Source organism: Lithobates pipiens, unplaced genomic scaffold (assembly GCF_037356315.1).
Source record: "Lithobates pipiens isolate NorthernLeopardFrog02 unplaced genomic scaffold, aLitPip1_a1.2 Scaffold_8, whole genome shotgun sequence".
Lineage (NCBI taxonomy): Eukaryota > Metazoa > Chordata > Amphibia > Anura > Ranidae > Lithobates > Lithobates pipiens.
Window position 1 is genome coordinate 104,114,517 of NW_027507903.1, and position 16,913 is coordinate 104,131,429.

Consider the following 16,913-nt stretch of genomic DNA (forward strand, 5'->3'; position numbering starts at 1 on the left):
TTTGTAAACATCTTTGCCATTTTGAAGCTTCTCCAACCACTTTGCATATTATTTTATATATTCTGCAGAAATCTCCCTCCACTGAGTCTGGCTGCAGCCATTTTAACTGTCGGCAGCTGAAGCTGCTGCCTGTTCACTTCCTGGATTTACACAGAGGCACACCTCCAGCTCTACATCTCTCATTGGCCCGCTTATGATGCCTCTCCCTTCCTGGCAAACTCTCACAATAGAGAGCTGTGCATGATATCATAAGCCTAGGCTTATTACCAGACAAGAAACAGGAAGTGGGCTGTATAAGGTATTTGCTGGCAGAAATTTTTTTTTTACTTTTACCTGTTAACAACAAGGGCAGAAGATTAAAGCGGAGTTCCACCCAAATAAATATCAGCAGCTACAAAAAAGTGTAGCTGCTGACTTTTAATAATCGGACACTCAGCAATGCGGGCGAACTAAGCCTCACTCCTCTTCCCCTCCTCTTCGCAGCGCCGGCAATCTGACTGTGGGAGCCCGGCTGTGAGGCACGCATTGCGCATGCGCGAGTTGCACTGCGATTGGCCGGGCAATCTTCTGGGACCTTTGACATGTCCCAGAAGATTGCATGGAGGGAGGGGGGAGAGGTGATCTTCCTTCTGGCTCCACCGAGCCCCAGGAGGAATTGGGAGCTGGGTGCCTATAAAAAGAGGATACCCCCCCCCCCCACAAAATTTACATGCCAAATGTGGTATGCCGGAGGGGGGGGGTCACCTTCACTTAAAGCGAAAGATTAATTTTTGGGTGGAACTCCGCTTTAAATAGATGGAAGGATGAAAAAATGACTGAGGGTCCGCTTTCAGAAGAGTGCTGTAATGAAGAATTGGTCTACTCTCTAGAGAACCAAATGGCTGTGCCACCAGTTGGTCCAGTAAACTCTTCCCCCATTCTAATTATTATCCTCAGTCTCTTGGTTGTATTCTAAATTATTATTGTGAAAGCTGCATTAGAGTGGAACTAAAGTCTAAAAACAAAACAAACAAAAAAACTGTGAGCAGGCAGGCTCTTTGTTGCAGAAAAGTCATGCAATGTCTCTTCTGTAATAACCTACCGGCCTGCTCAAAGTCTTTTGTAGAATATACCCTGAGCTGCGCATGCTCAGCTCAGTCTAAAATCCTGCACAGTGCCTGTGTGCTGGATGAGTGCACTGTTGCACATGTGCGAGAGTGACATCACCCCGTACCGGCCAATCAAGATGACCAAAGAAGGCACCCTGAAGAAGCTGGGGAGAGGATGCCAGTACCAGTGAGGAACATCACAGGTATCAGACCATTGAAGCAGATGTAAATACTGTGGACTTTAGACAGCAATATTAGGTTGTGCAGCAGCTTAATATTGCTGTATATTTTTAATTTAACCACCTTGCGCCCGCGCTATAGCCGAAAGACAGCTACAGCGCAGCTCTCAATTGCCGGGAAGGCGTCCCTGGATATCCTCCTGTTTACATCCCCCATGCGCGCCACCGTGGGCACACATAGGGGGAAGTCTGTGTTGGCCGTGTCCCTTGGACATCGCGGACTCTACCTCCTCACACAGAGACCATGTGAGTGTGTGAACACATACACATACCCACAGTGCCATTTGTCCCCAGTGCCACCTGCCCCCAGTGTCACGTGCCATCTGTTATCAGTGCCACGTATTAGTGCCATCTGTCATCAGTGTCACGTGTCATTAGTGCCATCTATCAGCAGTGCCACGTATTAGTGCCATCTGTCATCAGTACCACATCAGTGTCACGTGTCATTGTCCTGGTGCTCCAGGGCCTTCAAAAGTGTAATAGGTAGTCAACAAGTTAGATGTGTAATTTATGCTCCTAGAACACCTGAAGGCACTCCATACATGTTGGCCAGGGTATGAAAGAGTCCCACACATGTGGTATCGTAATACTCAGGAGGAGTAGCAGAATGTATTTTGGGGTGTCATTTGTGGTATACACATGCCATGTGAGAGAAATAACCTATTACAATGACAATTTTGTGGGGAAAAAAATCTTAATATTGCAAAGAATTGTGGGAAAAAATGACAACATCAAAAAGCTCACCATGCATCTTACTAAATACCTTGGAATGTCTACTTTCAAAAAAGGGGTCATTTGGGGGGTATTTGTACTTTCCTGACTTGTTTGGGTTGCAAGAAATGGGATAGGCCACCAGTACATCAGGTGTGATAAATTTTTTATGATTTGTACCACAGCTTGTAGACTCTCTGACTTTCACACAAACCAAATAATATCCACTAATTTGGGTTATTTTTATCAAAGATATGTAGCAGTATAAATTGTGGCCAAAATGTATGAAGAAAAATTAATAATTTGGAAAATTTTATCACAGGAACAAAGAAAAATTAGTTTTTTTTTTTTTTTCAATATTTTCAGTCTTTTTTCATTTATAGCGCAAAAAATAAATAACCCAGAGGTGATCAAATACCACCAAAAGAAATCTCTATTTGTATGAAAAAACAGACAAAAAATTAGTTTGGGTACAGTGTTACATGATTGAGTAATTGTCATTCAAAGTGTGAGTGTCACTGAAAGCTGAAAATTGGTCTGGTCATGAGGGGGGTTTAAGTGCCCAGTAGACAAGTGGTTCATTGCTTTGTGTTGGGGTTTCACCAATACCACTTTTTTAAGACTATGTACAAGTACTGATACTAAAGCACAATACAGACTAACCATATCTTCTTTATAATTATGAAGAACTGTAACTGGCAGTGGCACTAATGAGGAGGCCCTAATATGCAGCAGCGCTGATGCTTACTGATAGGTGGCATTGACTGATGGGCACTGATAGGTGGCACGTACTGATGGGCACTGATTTGCAGCACTAATGGCTGGCACTGACATGCAGGACTAATAGGTGGCACTGATTTACGGCCACTGATTTGAAGCACTGATGACTGGCACTTTTGGGCACTGATAGGTGGCACCGATATGTGGCACTGATTTGCAGCACTGATAGGTGGCACATACTGATGAGCACTGATTTCCAGCACTAATGCACACAGTAGTAAATTGTTGCAGGTTTTTATGGGTTATATCAGTTGATGAGGAAACAATATTATGCTCCCTTACTGCCTGCCAAACACCCTCTGAAAAACGATCCACAAGGTTTTTTCCTATGGAAATGCGATTGTATTAACGAACAGTCTTGATGCTTCCATACAATGCACAATGATTGATCATATTATGCCTGACCAATCCGATCAACTTAATCTAATCCAATATAGTTCAATCAGAAGGGAAGTTATGGTTGTTCGATAACTTTCATTAGTGGGTAAAGTGCATAGTTCAGGGGTCAGGAGTGGTTAATGTACATAGTTCAGGGGTCATTAGTAGGCAATGTACATAGTTAAGGGATCATTAGTGGGTAATGTACATAGTTAAGGGATCATTAGTGGGTAATGTACATAGTTCAGGGGTCAGGGTGGGTAATGTGCATAGGTCAGGGGTGGGTAATGTGCATAGTTCAGGGGTGGGTAATGTACATAGTTCAGGGGTCAGGAGTGGGTAATGTACATAGTTCAGGGGTCAGGAGTGGTTAATGTACATAGTTCAGGGGTCATTAGTAGGTAATGTACATAGTTAAGGGATCATTAGTGGGTAATGTACATAGTTCAGGGGTCAGGGATGGGTAATGTACATAGTTATGGGTCAGGGGTGGGTAATGTACATAGTTCAGAGGTCAGGAGTGGGAGTGTACATAGTTCAGAGGTCAGGAGTGGGAGTGTACATAGTTCAGAGGTCAGGAGTGGGAGTGTACATAGTTCAGAGGTCAGGAGTGGGAGTGTACATAGTTCAGAGGTCAGGAGTGGGAGTGTACATAGTTCAGAAGTCAGGGTGTGTAATGTACAGATATTAGAAGGGGATAACACACAGACAAGAGCGGGGTGCTCTCATGCTGCATTGCACTGTCATGTGGTAAAAATCTACCAAATGTCCAAATGTGACCCATTCCACTGAATGGCGCCTCCCGGCAAACCTATACAATGCACACAGTAGTAAAGTGTTGCAGGTTTTTATCAGTTGGTGAGGAGACAATATTATGCTCCCTTACTGCCTGCCAAACACCCTCTGAAAAACGATCCACAAGGTAAGATACGTCTTTGAAAATCTGTTTCCTATTTTTTTCCTATGGAAATGTGATTGTATTGATGAACAGTGTCTCGGTGCTTCCATACAATGCACAATGATTGATCATATTATGCTCTGACCGATCAATCTAATCTTCAATCAGAAGGGAAGTTAGGGTTGTTCGATAACTTTCTGGTTCAATAATTTTGATTGGATGATAAGATTGAAGCATATATGCCCGCCACAGGGGATCTGCCATGAGATGTAGAGGAGGATCAGATGACCGGTGTGTCATGTGACGATGTCTTTCCTCATATCACACACTCCTCCCTCTTCCAGATCAGCCCGCCCCCGGGATCCCGGAGTCCAATCACATCTCGCTGACAGTAGAAGCTACACGGCACATGCGCACTATACATCAGGCGAACACCTGTCTATAGAGCGATCCTGGGGGATGTGAACTGTTCTGGGGTGTCCCGTGTTTTGATCTGATACGTCCGCTTCTGGTGTGAGCCTGTGACAACTGTTCCCTAATTTGGTGTCCCCTTTAGACATGGAGCCGCCAGGAGCCCCTCTAGTGCTGAAGAACCGGAGAACCACCCTGGAGAGAGTGGAGAAGTTCATCTCCGATGTGTACTTCACTGACTGCAACCTGAGGGGGAGGTGAGAGGTCCTCCTAGATCATAGGGGGGGAGGTCCTCCTAGATCATAGGGGGGGAGGTGAGAGGTCCTCCTAGATCAGAGGGCGGGGGGGGAGGCGAGAGGTCCTCCTAGATCAGAGGTGGGGGAGGCGGGGGGGTGAGAGGTCCTCCTAGATCAGAGGGCGGGGGGGGGGGGGGAGGCGAGAGGTCCTCCTAGATCAGAGGTGGGGGAGGGGGGGGCGAGAGGTCCTCCTAGATCAGAGGTGGGAGAGGGGGGGGGTGAGAGGTCCTCCTAGATCAGAGGTGGGAGAGGGGGGGGGGGTGAGAGGTCCTCCTAGATCAGAGGGGGGGGGGAGGCGAGAGGTCCTCCTAGATCAGAGGGGGGGGGGGGAGGCGAGAGGTCCTCCTAGATCAGAGGGGGGGGGGGGGAGGCGAGAGGTCCTCCTAGATCAGAGGGGGGGGGGGAGGCGAGAGGTCCTCCTAGATCAGAGGGGGGGGGGGGGAGGCGAGAGGTCCTCCTAGATCAGAGGGGGGGGGGGGAGGCGAGAGGTCCTCCTAGATCAGAGGGGGGGGGAGGCGAGAGGTCCTCCTAGATCAGAGGGGGGGGGGGAGGCGAGAGGTCCTCCTAGATCAGAGGGGGGGGGGGGAGGCGAGAGGTCCTCCTAGATCAGAGGGGGGGGGGAGGCGAGAGGTCCTCCTAGATCAGAGGGGGGGGGGGGAGGCGAGAGGTCCTCCTAGATCAGAGGGGGGGGGGGAGGCGAGAGGTCCTCCTAGATCAGAGGGGGGGGGGGAGGCGAGAGGTCCTCCTAGATCAGAGGGGGGGGGGGGGGAGGCGAGAGGTCCTCCTAGATCAGAGGGGGGGGGGGAGGCGAGAGGTCCTCCTAGATCAGAGGGGGGGGGGGGGAGGCGAGAGGTCCTCCTAGATCAGAGGGGGGGGGGGAGGCGAGAGGTCCTCCTAGATCAGAGGGGGGGGGGAGGCGAGAGGTCCTCCTAGATCAGAGGGGGGGGGGGAGGCGAGAGGTCCTCCTAGATCAGAGGGGGGGGGGGGGAGGCGAGAGGTCCTCCTAGATCAGAGGGGGGGGGGGAGGCGAGAGGTCCTCCTAGATCAGAGGGGGGGGGGGAGGCGAGAGGTCATCCTAGATCAGAGGGGGGGGGAGGCGAGAGGTCCTCCTAGATCAGAGGGGGGGGGGGAGGCGAGAGGTCCTCCTAGATCAGAGGGGGGGGGGGAGGCGAGAGGTCCTCCTAGATCAGAGGGGGGGGGGGAGGCGAGAGGTCCTCCTAGATCAGAGGGGGGGGGGAGGCGAGAGGTCCTCCTAGATCAGAGGGGGGGGGGGAGGCGAGAGGTCCTCCTAGATCAGAGGGGGGGGGGGGAGGCGAGAGGTCCTCCTAGATCAGAGGGGGGGGGGGAGGCGAGAGGTCCTCCTAGATCAGAGGGGGGGGGGAGGCGAGAGGTCCTCCTAGATCAGAGGTGGGAGAGGGGGGGGGGGTGAGAGGTCCTCCTAGATCAGAGGGGGGGGGGGAGGCGAGAGGTCCTCCTAGATCAGAGGGGGGGGAGGCGAGAGGTCCTCCTAGATCAGAGGTGGGGGAGGGGGGGGATGAGAGGTCCTCCTAGGTGGGGGGGGGATGAAAGGTCCCCCTAGATCGGAGGGGGGGGGAGGCGAGAGGTCCCCCTAGATCGGAGGGGGGGAGGCGAGAGGTCCCCCTAGATCGGAGGTGGGAGAGGGGGGGGGATGAAAGGTCCCCCTAGATCGGAGGGGGGGGGGAGGCGAGAGGTCCCCCTAGATCGGAGGGGGGGAGGCGAGAGGTAAAAATCTTTACTACCGCTTTAAGGCACATCCTTACCAGTTTATGTCTCCATTGAATGTAAAAAAAAAAAAAAAGACAGTGTCGGCAATAAAAAACTGTGAAAAACAAACCCCCCCCCCCCCCCCCCAAATCCATACTAGGTCCCTTTCAGGTCTGGTGCAGATTTTAAAGGGCCCCTTAGGTCTGGTATAGATTTTGAGGGGAACCCCCACGTCCAAAAAAATAAAAAAAATGCCCCCCCCCCCCCCAAATCCATAACAGACCCCTATGTGCGCATGCAGCCTGCTTTGTTGCGGGGGAACATTATATTTATACATTTTTTTTTATTAAAAGAATTCTCAAAAACTGTCTATTTTTTTTATTTCTTTTTGATACTTTTTATGGTGACTAGGTAGGGGTATGTACATGAGAGCATACCCCCCATGTTCAGGGCATGTGGCCTGGTATGGTTTGGGGGAGGGGGGGTTGGGGCACGCGCTCGCTCCCCCCTTATCTTGCCTGTCAGGCTGCATGCTCAGATGGATCTTTTTATTGCCAGCAATGGTTTTTTTTTTTTTTTTGTGTCTATTAAATGTGTAGCTGATGACTTTTAATAAACAGCCACTTACCTGTCCCACAGTTCAGTGATGCGGCCGCCCGAAGCCTCGGTTCTCTCCGGTGCCGGCATCACACTAGTGGGCACCCGGCTGTGACAGCTTACGGCTTCACAGCCGGGTTTGCACTGCACATGTGCGAGTCGTGCTGCGTGTCCTGAATGGCCGGGCAATCTTTCTGGAACCTGTGACGTGTCCCAGAAGATTGCAAGGAGGAAGGGGGAGAGGAAAACTTCTGCGCGGCGCTCCGAGGGGAAGTGGGAGCTGGGTACCTGTCAGAACTAGGTACCCGCTGCCCCCCCCAAAAAAAAAATGACATGCCAAGTTTGGCATGTCAGGAGTCCTTAAAGCATAAGTTCCACTTTTGGGTGGAACTCCGCTTAACCACTTGCCGACCAGCGGACGACGATGTACGTCGACAGAATGGCACGGGCAGGCAAATGGGTGTACATGTACAATTTGCCGCCCTGCCATCGGGAGCACGCGGCCAGCGGCACGCTCCCGCGCTGGTCGGGACCCCCGTGAGTCCGGTCGCGGGACCCGCAGACTCGATCGCCGCGGGCATACCCGCGATCGTCTCACGGAGCGGCCAAATGAAGGAATGCCGTTGTAAACAGCATTTCTCCATTCTGCCTAGCAACTAGTGACGCTGATCTCTGCTCCATGTGATTGGAGCAGAGATCAGTGTTCACTAAATGAAAGCCCAACCCCCCCACAGTTAGTAACACACCCCTAGGAACACTTAACCCCTCCACTGCCACCCACTGGTTAACCCCTCCACTGCCAGTGTCATTTACACAGGAATCACTGCATTTATATAGCAGTGATTACTGTATAAATGACAATGGTCCCAAAAATGTGTCAAAAATGTCCGATGGGTCCCCCACAATGTCGCAGTCACAATAAAAATCGCTGATCGCCGCCATTACTAGTAAAAAAAAAATAATAAAAAATTATTAATAAAAATGCTATAAAACTATCCCTATTTTGTAAACGCTATAACTTTTGCGCAAACCAATCAATAATCGCTTATTGCGATTTTTTTTTTTTTTTTTACCAGAAATATGTAGAAGAATGCGTATCGGCCTAAACTGAGGGGAAAAAAATGTTTTTTTATATATTTTTGGGGGATATTTATTATAACAAAAAGTAAAAAATAATGCGTTTTTTTTCAAAATTGTCACTCTATTTTTGTTTATAGCGCAAAAAATAAAAACCACAGGGGTGATCAAATACCACCAAAAGAAAGCTCTATTTGTGGGAAAAAAAGGACGTCAATTTTGTTTGGGAGCCACGTCGCACGACCGCGCAATTGTCAGTTAAAGCGACGCAGTGCCGAATCGCAAAAAAGTGGTCTGGTCTTTGACCAGCAAATTGGTCCGGTCTGAAAGTGGTTAAACAACCAGCTTTTTCTTTTTTTTTATTTATTTCTTTTCTTTTTTTTTTTTTTTTTTTTAGCGTTGAGCTTCCATACCAGACTTAAAAGGGCTAAGATCGCGATTAGTGTAAAAAAAAAAAAATGGTAAAAATGGCATAGATCTATCTTTGTAGATGCTATAACTTTTGCCCAAACCAATCAATATACTCTTTTACCAAAAATACATTGAAGAATACATATTGGCCTAAACTACTGAAGAAATTTGTTTAAAAAAAAAAAAAAATTGGAGATATTTATTCAAGCAAAAAAAGTAAAAAATATTGTTTTCTTTTCAAAATTGTCGTTCCCTTTTTTTTTATAGCACAAAAAATAAAAACCACAGAGGTGATCAAATACCACCGAAAGAAAGCTCTATTTGAGGGATATAAAGAACATCAGTTTTTCTTGAGTACAGCGTCACATGACCGCACAATGGTCAGTTAAAGCGACACAGTGCCGTATCGCAAAAAATGGCCTGGTCATTAAGGGGGTAAATCTTTCAGGGCTGAAGCGGTTAAAGCATTTTTTTTTGTTCTGTAAAAATGCATTCAAACCCTTGATTTGAGAATTTTAGTGTTTTGTTGCGTGTTTTTGAGCGTTTTTCTGCTCAAATGCAATTCAAAATGAAAATAATAATAAAATGCATAAATAAACAACAAATAAAATAAAAAACCCTCAGCCCTCATATTGACCCTAACCGTTAACCAAAAAAATTAATTAATTCGTCCCTAACCTTAAAGTGTTACTAAACCCACAACGGTAAAATAATCAGTCTGTATATGCAGTAAAGCATGCTTGTTATACTCGCTGTGGAACCTAAGGGGTTAATCCTGCGAATTGTGTAAAAAGGCTGTTTGATCCTGTCTTCTCTGATCCTCCCTTTTCTTCCACTGTTCCCAATCCATATCCTGATTACAGAGTCTTGGGGGCACTCTGCACATGCTCAGTTTGGTGTGTATTGATGGAGTTTTTTTTTTCTCTTGGGAGAGTGCATGTGATCGGCACGGGGCCAATCAGCATTGTGTAGACAGAGGGTCAGGGGTTCTGTAGCCTCATAGGATGGTCAGAGGAGAATGAAAACTCCTCCTACAAACATTAACCAGACACTAATAGAAGTAACAAGACTGCTATATACTGCTGATGAGAAAAGGTTTTTAGCAGTTAGGGTTAAATGCGCCCGCAAAGCACCGCTACAGCCAATCCTGAGATACAGTCCTGAGTGTGGCTCGGGGTTATCGCTAATGGTACTGAAATTTAACCCCCGAGCCACACTCGGGAATACTGCCAGGGAGGTTAAATAAAACAAATGAATCCTTTTATTATAATGTAATTATTCATTTTCATAGTTCCAACCTCTTGCTCTCTGTGTAGGTTGTTTGGCCCGAGGTGTCCTGTGGATTCCCTCTCCTGCTTTTTAACAGAGGAGCGGATCTCATATGAAGATGCTTTGAAGAAAGACTTTCAACCAGCTCAGGTTGGACAGACCTTTGGACCAACGTGAGTATCATAAACCCTGTTAAATGCTGGTATTTTTCAATTGAGTTGGTTATAAAACTGAACTGGATCCTGTCATTCTAAATTCCAGGAATCGCGTACAGCATTCTTTCAATAGTCTAGCTTGGAAATATGCATATCTCATACCCGAGGGACTACTGGGAAAGCTGATGGCTCCTGTAGTAGTTGGTGCTACTACAATGGTAGCTGTGATCTTCCAGGTCCTGCTGTGGTTCTGTGCAAAGGGCTTTCCCCCTGCACAAGGACCACAAGGGTTCCCTCACTTAATGGGGTTGTAAAGTTATTTTATTTTTATTTATTTTTAATTAACAAACATGTTATACTTACCTCCACTGTGCAGCTCGTTTTGCACAGAGTGGCCCCGAACCTGCTCTTCTGGGGTCCCTCGGCGGCTGTCTCGGCTCTCTCCCACAAGCACTTCTCACGTTTATGCAAGCTCCCTCGCATGGTGAGAAGCACTTGCGGGCACGCTCCTGTGATACAGCCGGTGGCTATAGCCGCTCACTGTATCACTCGCCCCTGCCGCATCGTTGGATGTGATTGACAGCAGCGCAAGCCAATGGCTGCGCTGCTTTCAATCCATCCACTCTAGCCAATCAGTGGCCAGCCTGATCGTCGAAGAGGATGTCGGGGACGAGCACGGGACTTTCGAGGGGTCAAGCAAGTAAAACGGGGGGCTGGAGACGCCGGTGTTCTGGCAGATAGTTGTTATACCTGAAGGGTTCCACATGTACTGCCACTTTAAGGCTGGCTCCACCCAGGAGTGATGACAAGAGTCAAGGGTCATAGTAGCCACCTGAGAGCACATGTAAGCAGCATAATAAGATGTACTGTCCTGAGATGCATGTTGCAGTGTACAGTGAGTACTGAAATAAACATCCATTGTTCCAGACCAGTGTCTTGTGTCTCACAACTCAGAGGATATAACAGTGGCAACGAGAATGGGATTTACAAAGTGTCTATCAGTCTGAGAGAGAGATAAAGACATTGTGGATTGTCACCTGGATTAAAGCAATCACGTGTCCTGCCATCATATAGTGTCCACCCCATACTGCGCATGCACAGTATGGAGCAGACGAAGCTTCTGAAAATCTCTGAAGATGAACGGCGCCTGCGCCGTGAGTGGAGGTGGTAGCCCCACCATGCAAGCGGACATAGGGTTGGGAAAATTAGAGGGCCCTTCGCGGGCTCGCTTTGCTTGGCCTCGCTGCGCTCGTTTTTTTTCTATTCCAACTCTATGTCCACTTGGATGGTGGGGATAGAACCTGGACTCAGTGCGCAGGCGCCGTTCATTCTCAGCTATTTTCGGAATCTGTGTGTGCTGGTTATTGCAAATCCTGGTTTCAGAGAAGTCCAGCAAATAAGCAAAAACGGTACAGTGTGGCTCTCTCAAGTCCTGTTAGGTGTTCCTTGGTTTGATGTTAATGAGAATTGTCAAACTTTCCTGGCAATCCCCTTTTCTCTGGTATCAATGGAGTGTTGATAGAAGCCATCTGACCAATTAAGTTTCTGGTGAGTGGTTTCTGGGATGTCACGATGTCCCAAACACAGTTTTCTATATTTCTGAATACCTAGTGGGTACAGACTGCTAACATGCAGGTTATTGTCCATCCTAAATGTAGCTTCAAAATGAATATAAATTTGCCAGTTATTCATGTTCCCAGTACGAACGACCATTACAGCCGCAACCAACCAGAATTTTCCCAGAGGTGTGTACAACGAGGACCGATGGATAGCGGTGGAGAAAGGTGTATGGCGTTAGTTCACCTTTTCATTTTTTTTCTGTACAGGTGAACGAACACTAAAGCCTCGTACACACAATGTGATTGTTGGCAGGGGATTGTCTGAAAGACTGTTGTCCTAAAATCTTACCGTTTAGTACCGTCTTACCTGTCATCCAACAAAAGTTGGATGACAGGCTAGTAAATTTTCAGTGGACATCGGTTTGACATCAGATTTTCGTATGGTCAGTACGCAAATCCGTCACACAAAAGTCAAAAGTACAAACAAGTATGCTCGGAATCAATGCTCACCAAACACGACATTAGCAGTGGGTGCCCAAAGGGCACCAAGAGCTGAAATTCCTTGTAGTACATAACTACGTTTGTGTTTGTGGCACGACAATTGTTTACCATTAGTATGCAAGACAATATCCAGACACATGCCCAGAAATCAGACGATCGGTTGGCCAACAATCGCACCCAGTGTACGAGGCTTTAGGCTGCTTTCGCACTGCAGCGCCCGGCCGTTAGCGCTAAAGCTCCACTCGTTTTTGCGGCGCTTTTTGGTCACTAGTGGTGAGCTTTTTACCTCCGCTAGCGGCCGAAGAAGGGGTTAAAGGCACCTGTGTTGCAGTGCTTTTCAGACACTTTGGAAGTGCTGAAATAGATAAGAACTACAATCTAGTTCAAGGTTATCTGCTGCTGTTTCTAATTAAAAAGTGTGTACATGCATACATTCTAGAAGCAAAACTCTCTGACACTGTTCAGATCGGTTACTTCTTAAGCCCCATACACACTATCACTATCACCGCCCCAGTGTGAAAATTCTGAATGGGAGGCGGTTTTCAGGCTTTAGAGTCTATTTCTAGTGCTAAAACACCTGAAAACCGCCTGCAGTGTGAAGGTAGTCTAAGTGCAGCAACACATAGCAACAAACCAAAATTCAACTAGTACAGGTTTGACTGGTAGAATAAATTCTGATAATAAATATGAATAATTTCAATAAGTTAACAAACTTAAAGAGGAAATAAACCCTGATGAGTTTACTTCCTCTTTCATTCCCGGCAAAGCATAATGGACTACTATGCATCGCATAGAAGCCCATTATGTGTCACTTACCTGACACAGGAGCCAGCGAAGTCGCCGCTGTCCCCTGTAGTTCCCAGCGTCCATCTTGCATGCGCACGGGAGCCGACACGCGTGGCAGCTCCGTCGCTGAGAATGCCGCGCTCAGTGCGCCTCGCCGTAGACAGCGGTGCCTGTTTTCGGGCAAATATCTCCTAAACCATATAGGTTTAGGAGATATTGCTTGGACCTACAGGTAAGCCTTAATCTAGGCTTACCTGTAGGTCAGAGTGGTTTGTAAGGGTTTACAACCACTTTAAAGAAAGCCTGTCATGAGAGAATCACAGATGTAAAATTAAAATTAAAGATGTTTGGCACTCTCATACTACAGCATGATTGCGCCATGGCTCAAAAGTATAAGTGTCAGACACAGTAAAGCAACAAGTCCATTTTAGAAAGAGAACAGCAATGGCAGCCACTGTACATTTCTCAGGTCAGGGTCTCTTTAAGATTTATCACTTAAAGTCTAATGGGCTTCTTTTTTTATTTTTTAACACACCTAATTGCTCCTGCAAAGATTAAAATACCATGTGTTAGCTGGACACTAGAGAGTCGGGTCTCAGCACAGAGCGCAGCGGTCCGGATCTCCAGCGTTCCAACTTACAACCTGCCCAGTCTCACGTTCATGTGCCCTGAGCAGAAGTGTTGATTGGAGCACTGGGCAAGAGGTGTGTTGAACCTCGGGAGACCTGGCCCACTGCGCTTTGTATTGAAAAGAGGTTCGGCTCTCTAGTGTGTTGCTAGTGTTAATTCTAAAAATGAACCCTACAGTACCTGAGACTTGTTAGAGATGTGGCCAAAAAACAGCCGATTTACTACATATATTTTGGTCCTGCCCAGCGCTCCAATCACTTCTGAAATCATGTTCAGGATTTTACCCAAAAGTTCAGATCGGCTACTCCTCAAAACACCTGCGTTCTTCCTTCTGTATCACACTTCGGTTCAGTCCATAAAAAAATCGTTATTGCGCCACCTGGTGATGGGGTGAGGTCAGCTGTATGAAAATCCACTAATGGAGGAAAGCCTCACAAGTTCAATAAAAGACACACATTATAAATTCAGAAACCCTTTGTTCTACTGGTTTGAGTTTACCTGCACTGATGAATCTAAACACTTATTAGTGACTTAATTAGTGAGTGTCATGGTATAGCTGAGGGTGGTCTGCTAAAGCCTGCTTACCTTTCTCTTAATACCCCCCCAGGAGATTGAATGACTACAGCGTCTTTTTGCTGGGTGCCACCGGTGTGGGCTCCCACTGGTTGCCCCCTATCCCCCCCCCCCCCTTTTCTCTCCCTTTAGTACTTTGCTCCTCATACTATATAGACAATTTTGGATACCTTTTATGACCGTTCTATGGGATATTTAATCGAATCAATCCTGCCCGCCCTTGTGGTGAGACCATGGACCATTTTTGGTACTGTAATATGATTAACCCCTGGCCTCCTTTGTTTTTACAAGGATTTCCTCATTTCTTTGAGTATTTGTGATCCTCCAAATATATTTGCACTTTAATGGGCAATGCTTGTTACTCACAGATTGGATCGCTTTGTCCAATCTTTTCATTTCTGTTTTTTTTCCCCTGTTTGTATTAAAATTTTCCTTTTTGTTTGCTTATGTACTAAAATATTGTATAAATAAAGAATACAAACCTCAACCTAGGACAGAAAACTTTTCAGCGCAAAAACACACTTTACGTGATGCAAATACTTTGCAAATGCCTGTTTACTAAAGTTTTTTCAGTTGCTATGCCTACACGATGCCAGATGTAAATTATGTCATTTCTTACTTTTGCAGACTGTTTGGCACCTGGAATTTGTCTTTAAAGATTAAAAAAAAAAAAAAAAACTCTTCTTTTTCTTGCAGTTGGTGGACTTGTTGGTTCAAAGTGCAGCTAAGCATACCTGAGAAGTGGCGTGGACAGGAAGTCCATCTAATATGGGAAAGTGACGGTGAAGGGTTGGTCTGGAAGGATGGCATGCCAGTCCAGGTAAAGGATTATTCCAAGGAAAAAGTCAAACACAAGACCTGTCAACTGTACATGCGCGGTGGATTTTTCACAAGCTCAGACAAAATAGCTGTGAATTAGCTTCACCAATGACTGTTAACAAATTCTGCTTCTAATCGAAATGATTGTCTTTCTAAACAATGTGTTATTCCTGAATGGAATGTTCAGAAATTTCCAACATGATCAGTGGTGTAGTGGCACACAATAAAGCTTAAACCCTTAGGGCTTATTCACACCATTGCGGTGCATTATTACACATGTTCATTTGCCTAATGCACTAAAAAAGGTGCATGTACCATCTATGGCAGTACACCACGTTAGAATAAATGGCACTGAATTCCACAAACGCATGCAGTGCGAGTTACCACAAGGCAATAGTGCGAATGAGCTCCAAATCTTTGTAAATTCAGCCTCGCATGTCATATTTCCTGCTCACACTTTGAAGATTCCGAATGTTCTCTCTTACTACAACCTTTCCCATCGTCATTTATTAGTCACTGATGGAAGAATTGTCTCAGACAGTTTGTATTGCTTCTTGCAATTTACTTACATTCGTGAATCGGGTGGTGGATAGGGAGAATCTGCTTAAATATCAGTGTACTTTCTCAAACACTCGCCAAAACTATACATAAATACCCACGTTTTTTTTGATAAACATTTAATGAGAATAGAAATAAAGAAAAATAAGTATTTACCAACACAAGTAATTTTTTTTTTTTTTTTTTTTTTTTTTGAGCTAATGTAGTAAAATCCAGCAGGTTCATGGTGTTTTTTATTTTATTTTTTTATGGCTTCAGAGGTAGGGGCCAACCAGAAGTTTGTTGATGTATGCAGTCTTTATCTGCCTTATGTTGAATTTGATTACAGGAAGGGTGAGCAGAGGGAGGACCTCATCAATGTGCTGTGATTGCTTCTTTACCCAATGACTGGAGGAGTAGAGGTGATTAAAGAGGCAGGACTTCATCAGCTATTTATTTTCTATAGTCACCCCTGACTCTGAGGACTTGTCATTCAGCCATCTGATGGGTGTGTTGAACTGGTTATCTTCCTTTGATGTAACTACAGTAAACACCGAATTCTGTTGTTGTGATGGGGTTAATGCATATTTCACATAATCTTTTATATTATTTTTTTTATTTTATTTTTTTTCAGCTTAAATTGATTGTAAAGTCTTGTTTGTAATTGTTAACCTAAAAAAAAACTGTTTATACTTGCCTGCCATGTGCAGTGTATTTGCACAGAGCAGCCTGGAGCCTCCTTTATCAGGTGCCCTTTCTGTGATCCTGGCCCCTCCCTCCTGTTGAGTGCCCCCACAGCAAGCAGCTTGCTATGGTGGCACCCGAGCAGAGCCACAGCTCCCTATGTCCATTGATACATGGGTCCACGGCCTGGCCTTGCCCCTTTTTCTCTCCTCATTGACTGACTTTGACAACAGAGGGAGCCAATGGTGCCGAGCCAATGAGGAGGGGAGTCCTGGGCAGCCAAGACACTCCAACAACGCTGGATAGAGAGGGGGCTCCGGTAAGTATTAGGGTGGCTGAGGAAGGCTTTTGCATAGGATGGATTAAGATAAAAAACCTTTTTGCCTTTACAACGACTTTAATGCATTCTATGCATTAAAGTGAAAAAAACATTTTAATAGTAGCACAGCCCCATAAATACTGACTTGAAGCTGGAATCCACTGCTGTGCCTGCCTGCAGCTGCTCTTTTCCATGGTCCCAGCTCTCAGAGGATTGGCTGAGAGCAGTTGCAGCCATTAGCTCCTGCTGCTGTCAATTAAAGTCGGGCTGTGTGTCCCCAGCCCGGCTTGGGATCAAGCACACACAAGTGCCCCCATAGGAAGCAGTTGCCTATGGGGGCACTTGACAACGGAGAAAAGCCATGAGCACTGGCGGGGGACCATGGGATAGGAGGATTGGCGCTGCTTTATGCAAAATCGTTGCACGGAACAGGTAAGTATAACATGGTTTGTTTTTTATTTCTTAAAAAT

General features: G+C 46.3%; 1 protein-coding gene across 1 annotated transcript in view; it reads left to right on the top strand.

The window, feature by feature from the left end:
- The first annotated feature begins 4,491 nt into the window (after nucleotides 1-4,491).
- MAN2C1 (mannosidase alpha class 2C member 1) overlaps nucleotides 4,492-16,913 on the top strand; it is a 97,019-nt gene continuing 84,597 nt past the window's right edge. The window contains exons 1-3 of the mRNA XM_077472419.1: nucleotides 4,492-4,762; nucleotides 9,928-10,053; nucleotides 14,781-14,904. Coding sequence (XP_077328545.1) covers nucleotides 4,653-4,762; nucleotides 9,928-10,053; nucleotides 14,781-14,904 — 360 coding nt within the window. The 5' untranslated portion in view covers nucleotides 4,492-4,652. The remainder of the gene's footprint in view (nucleotides 4,763-9,927; nucleotides 10,054-14,780; nucleotides 14,905-16,913) is intronic.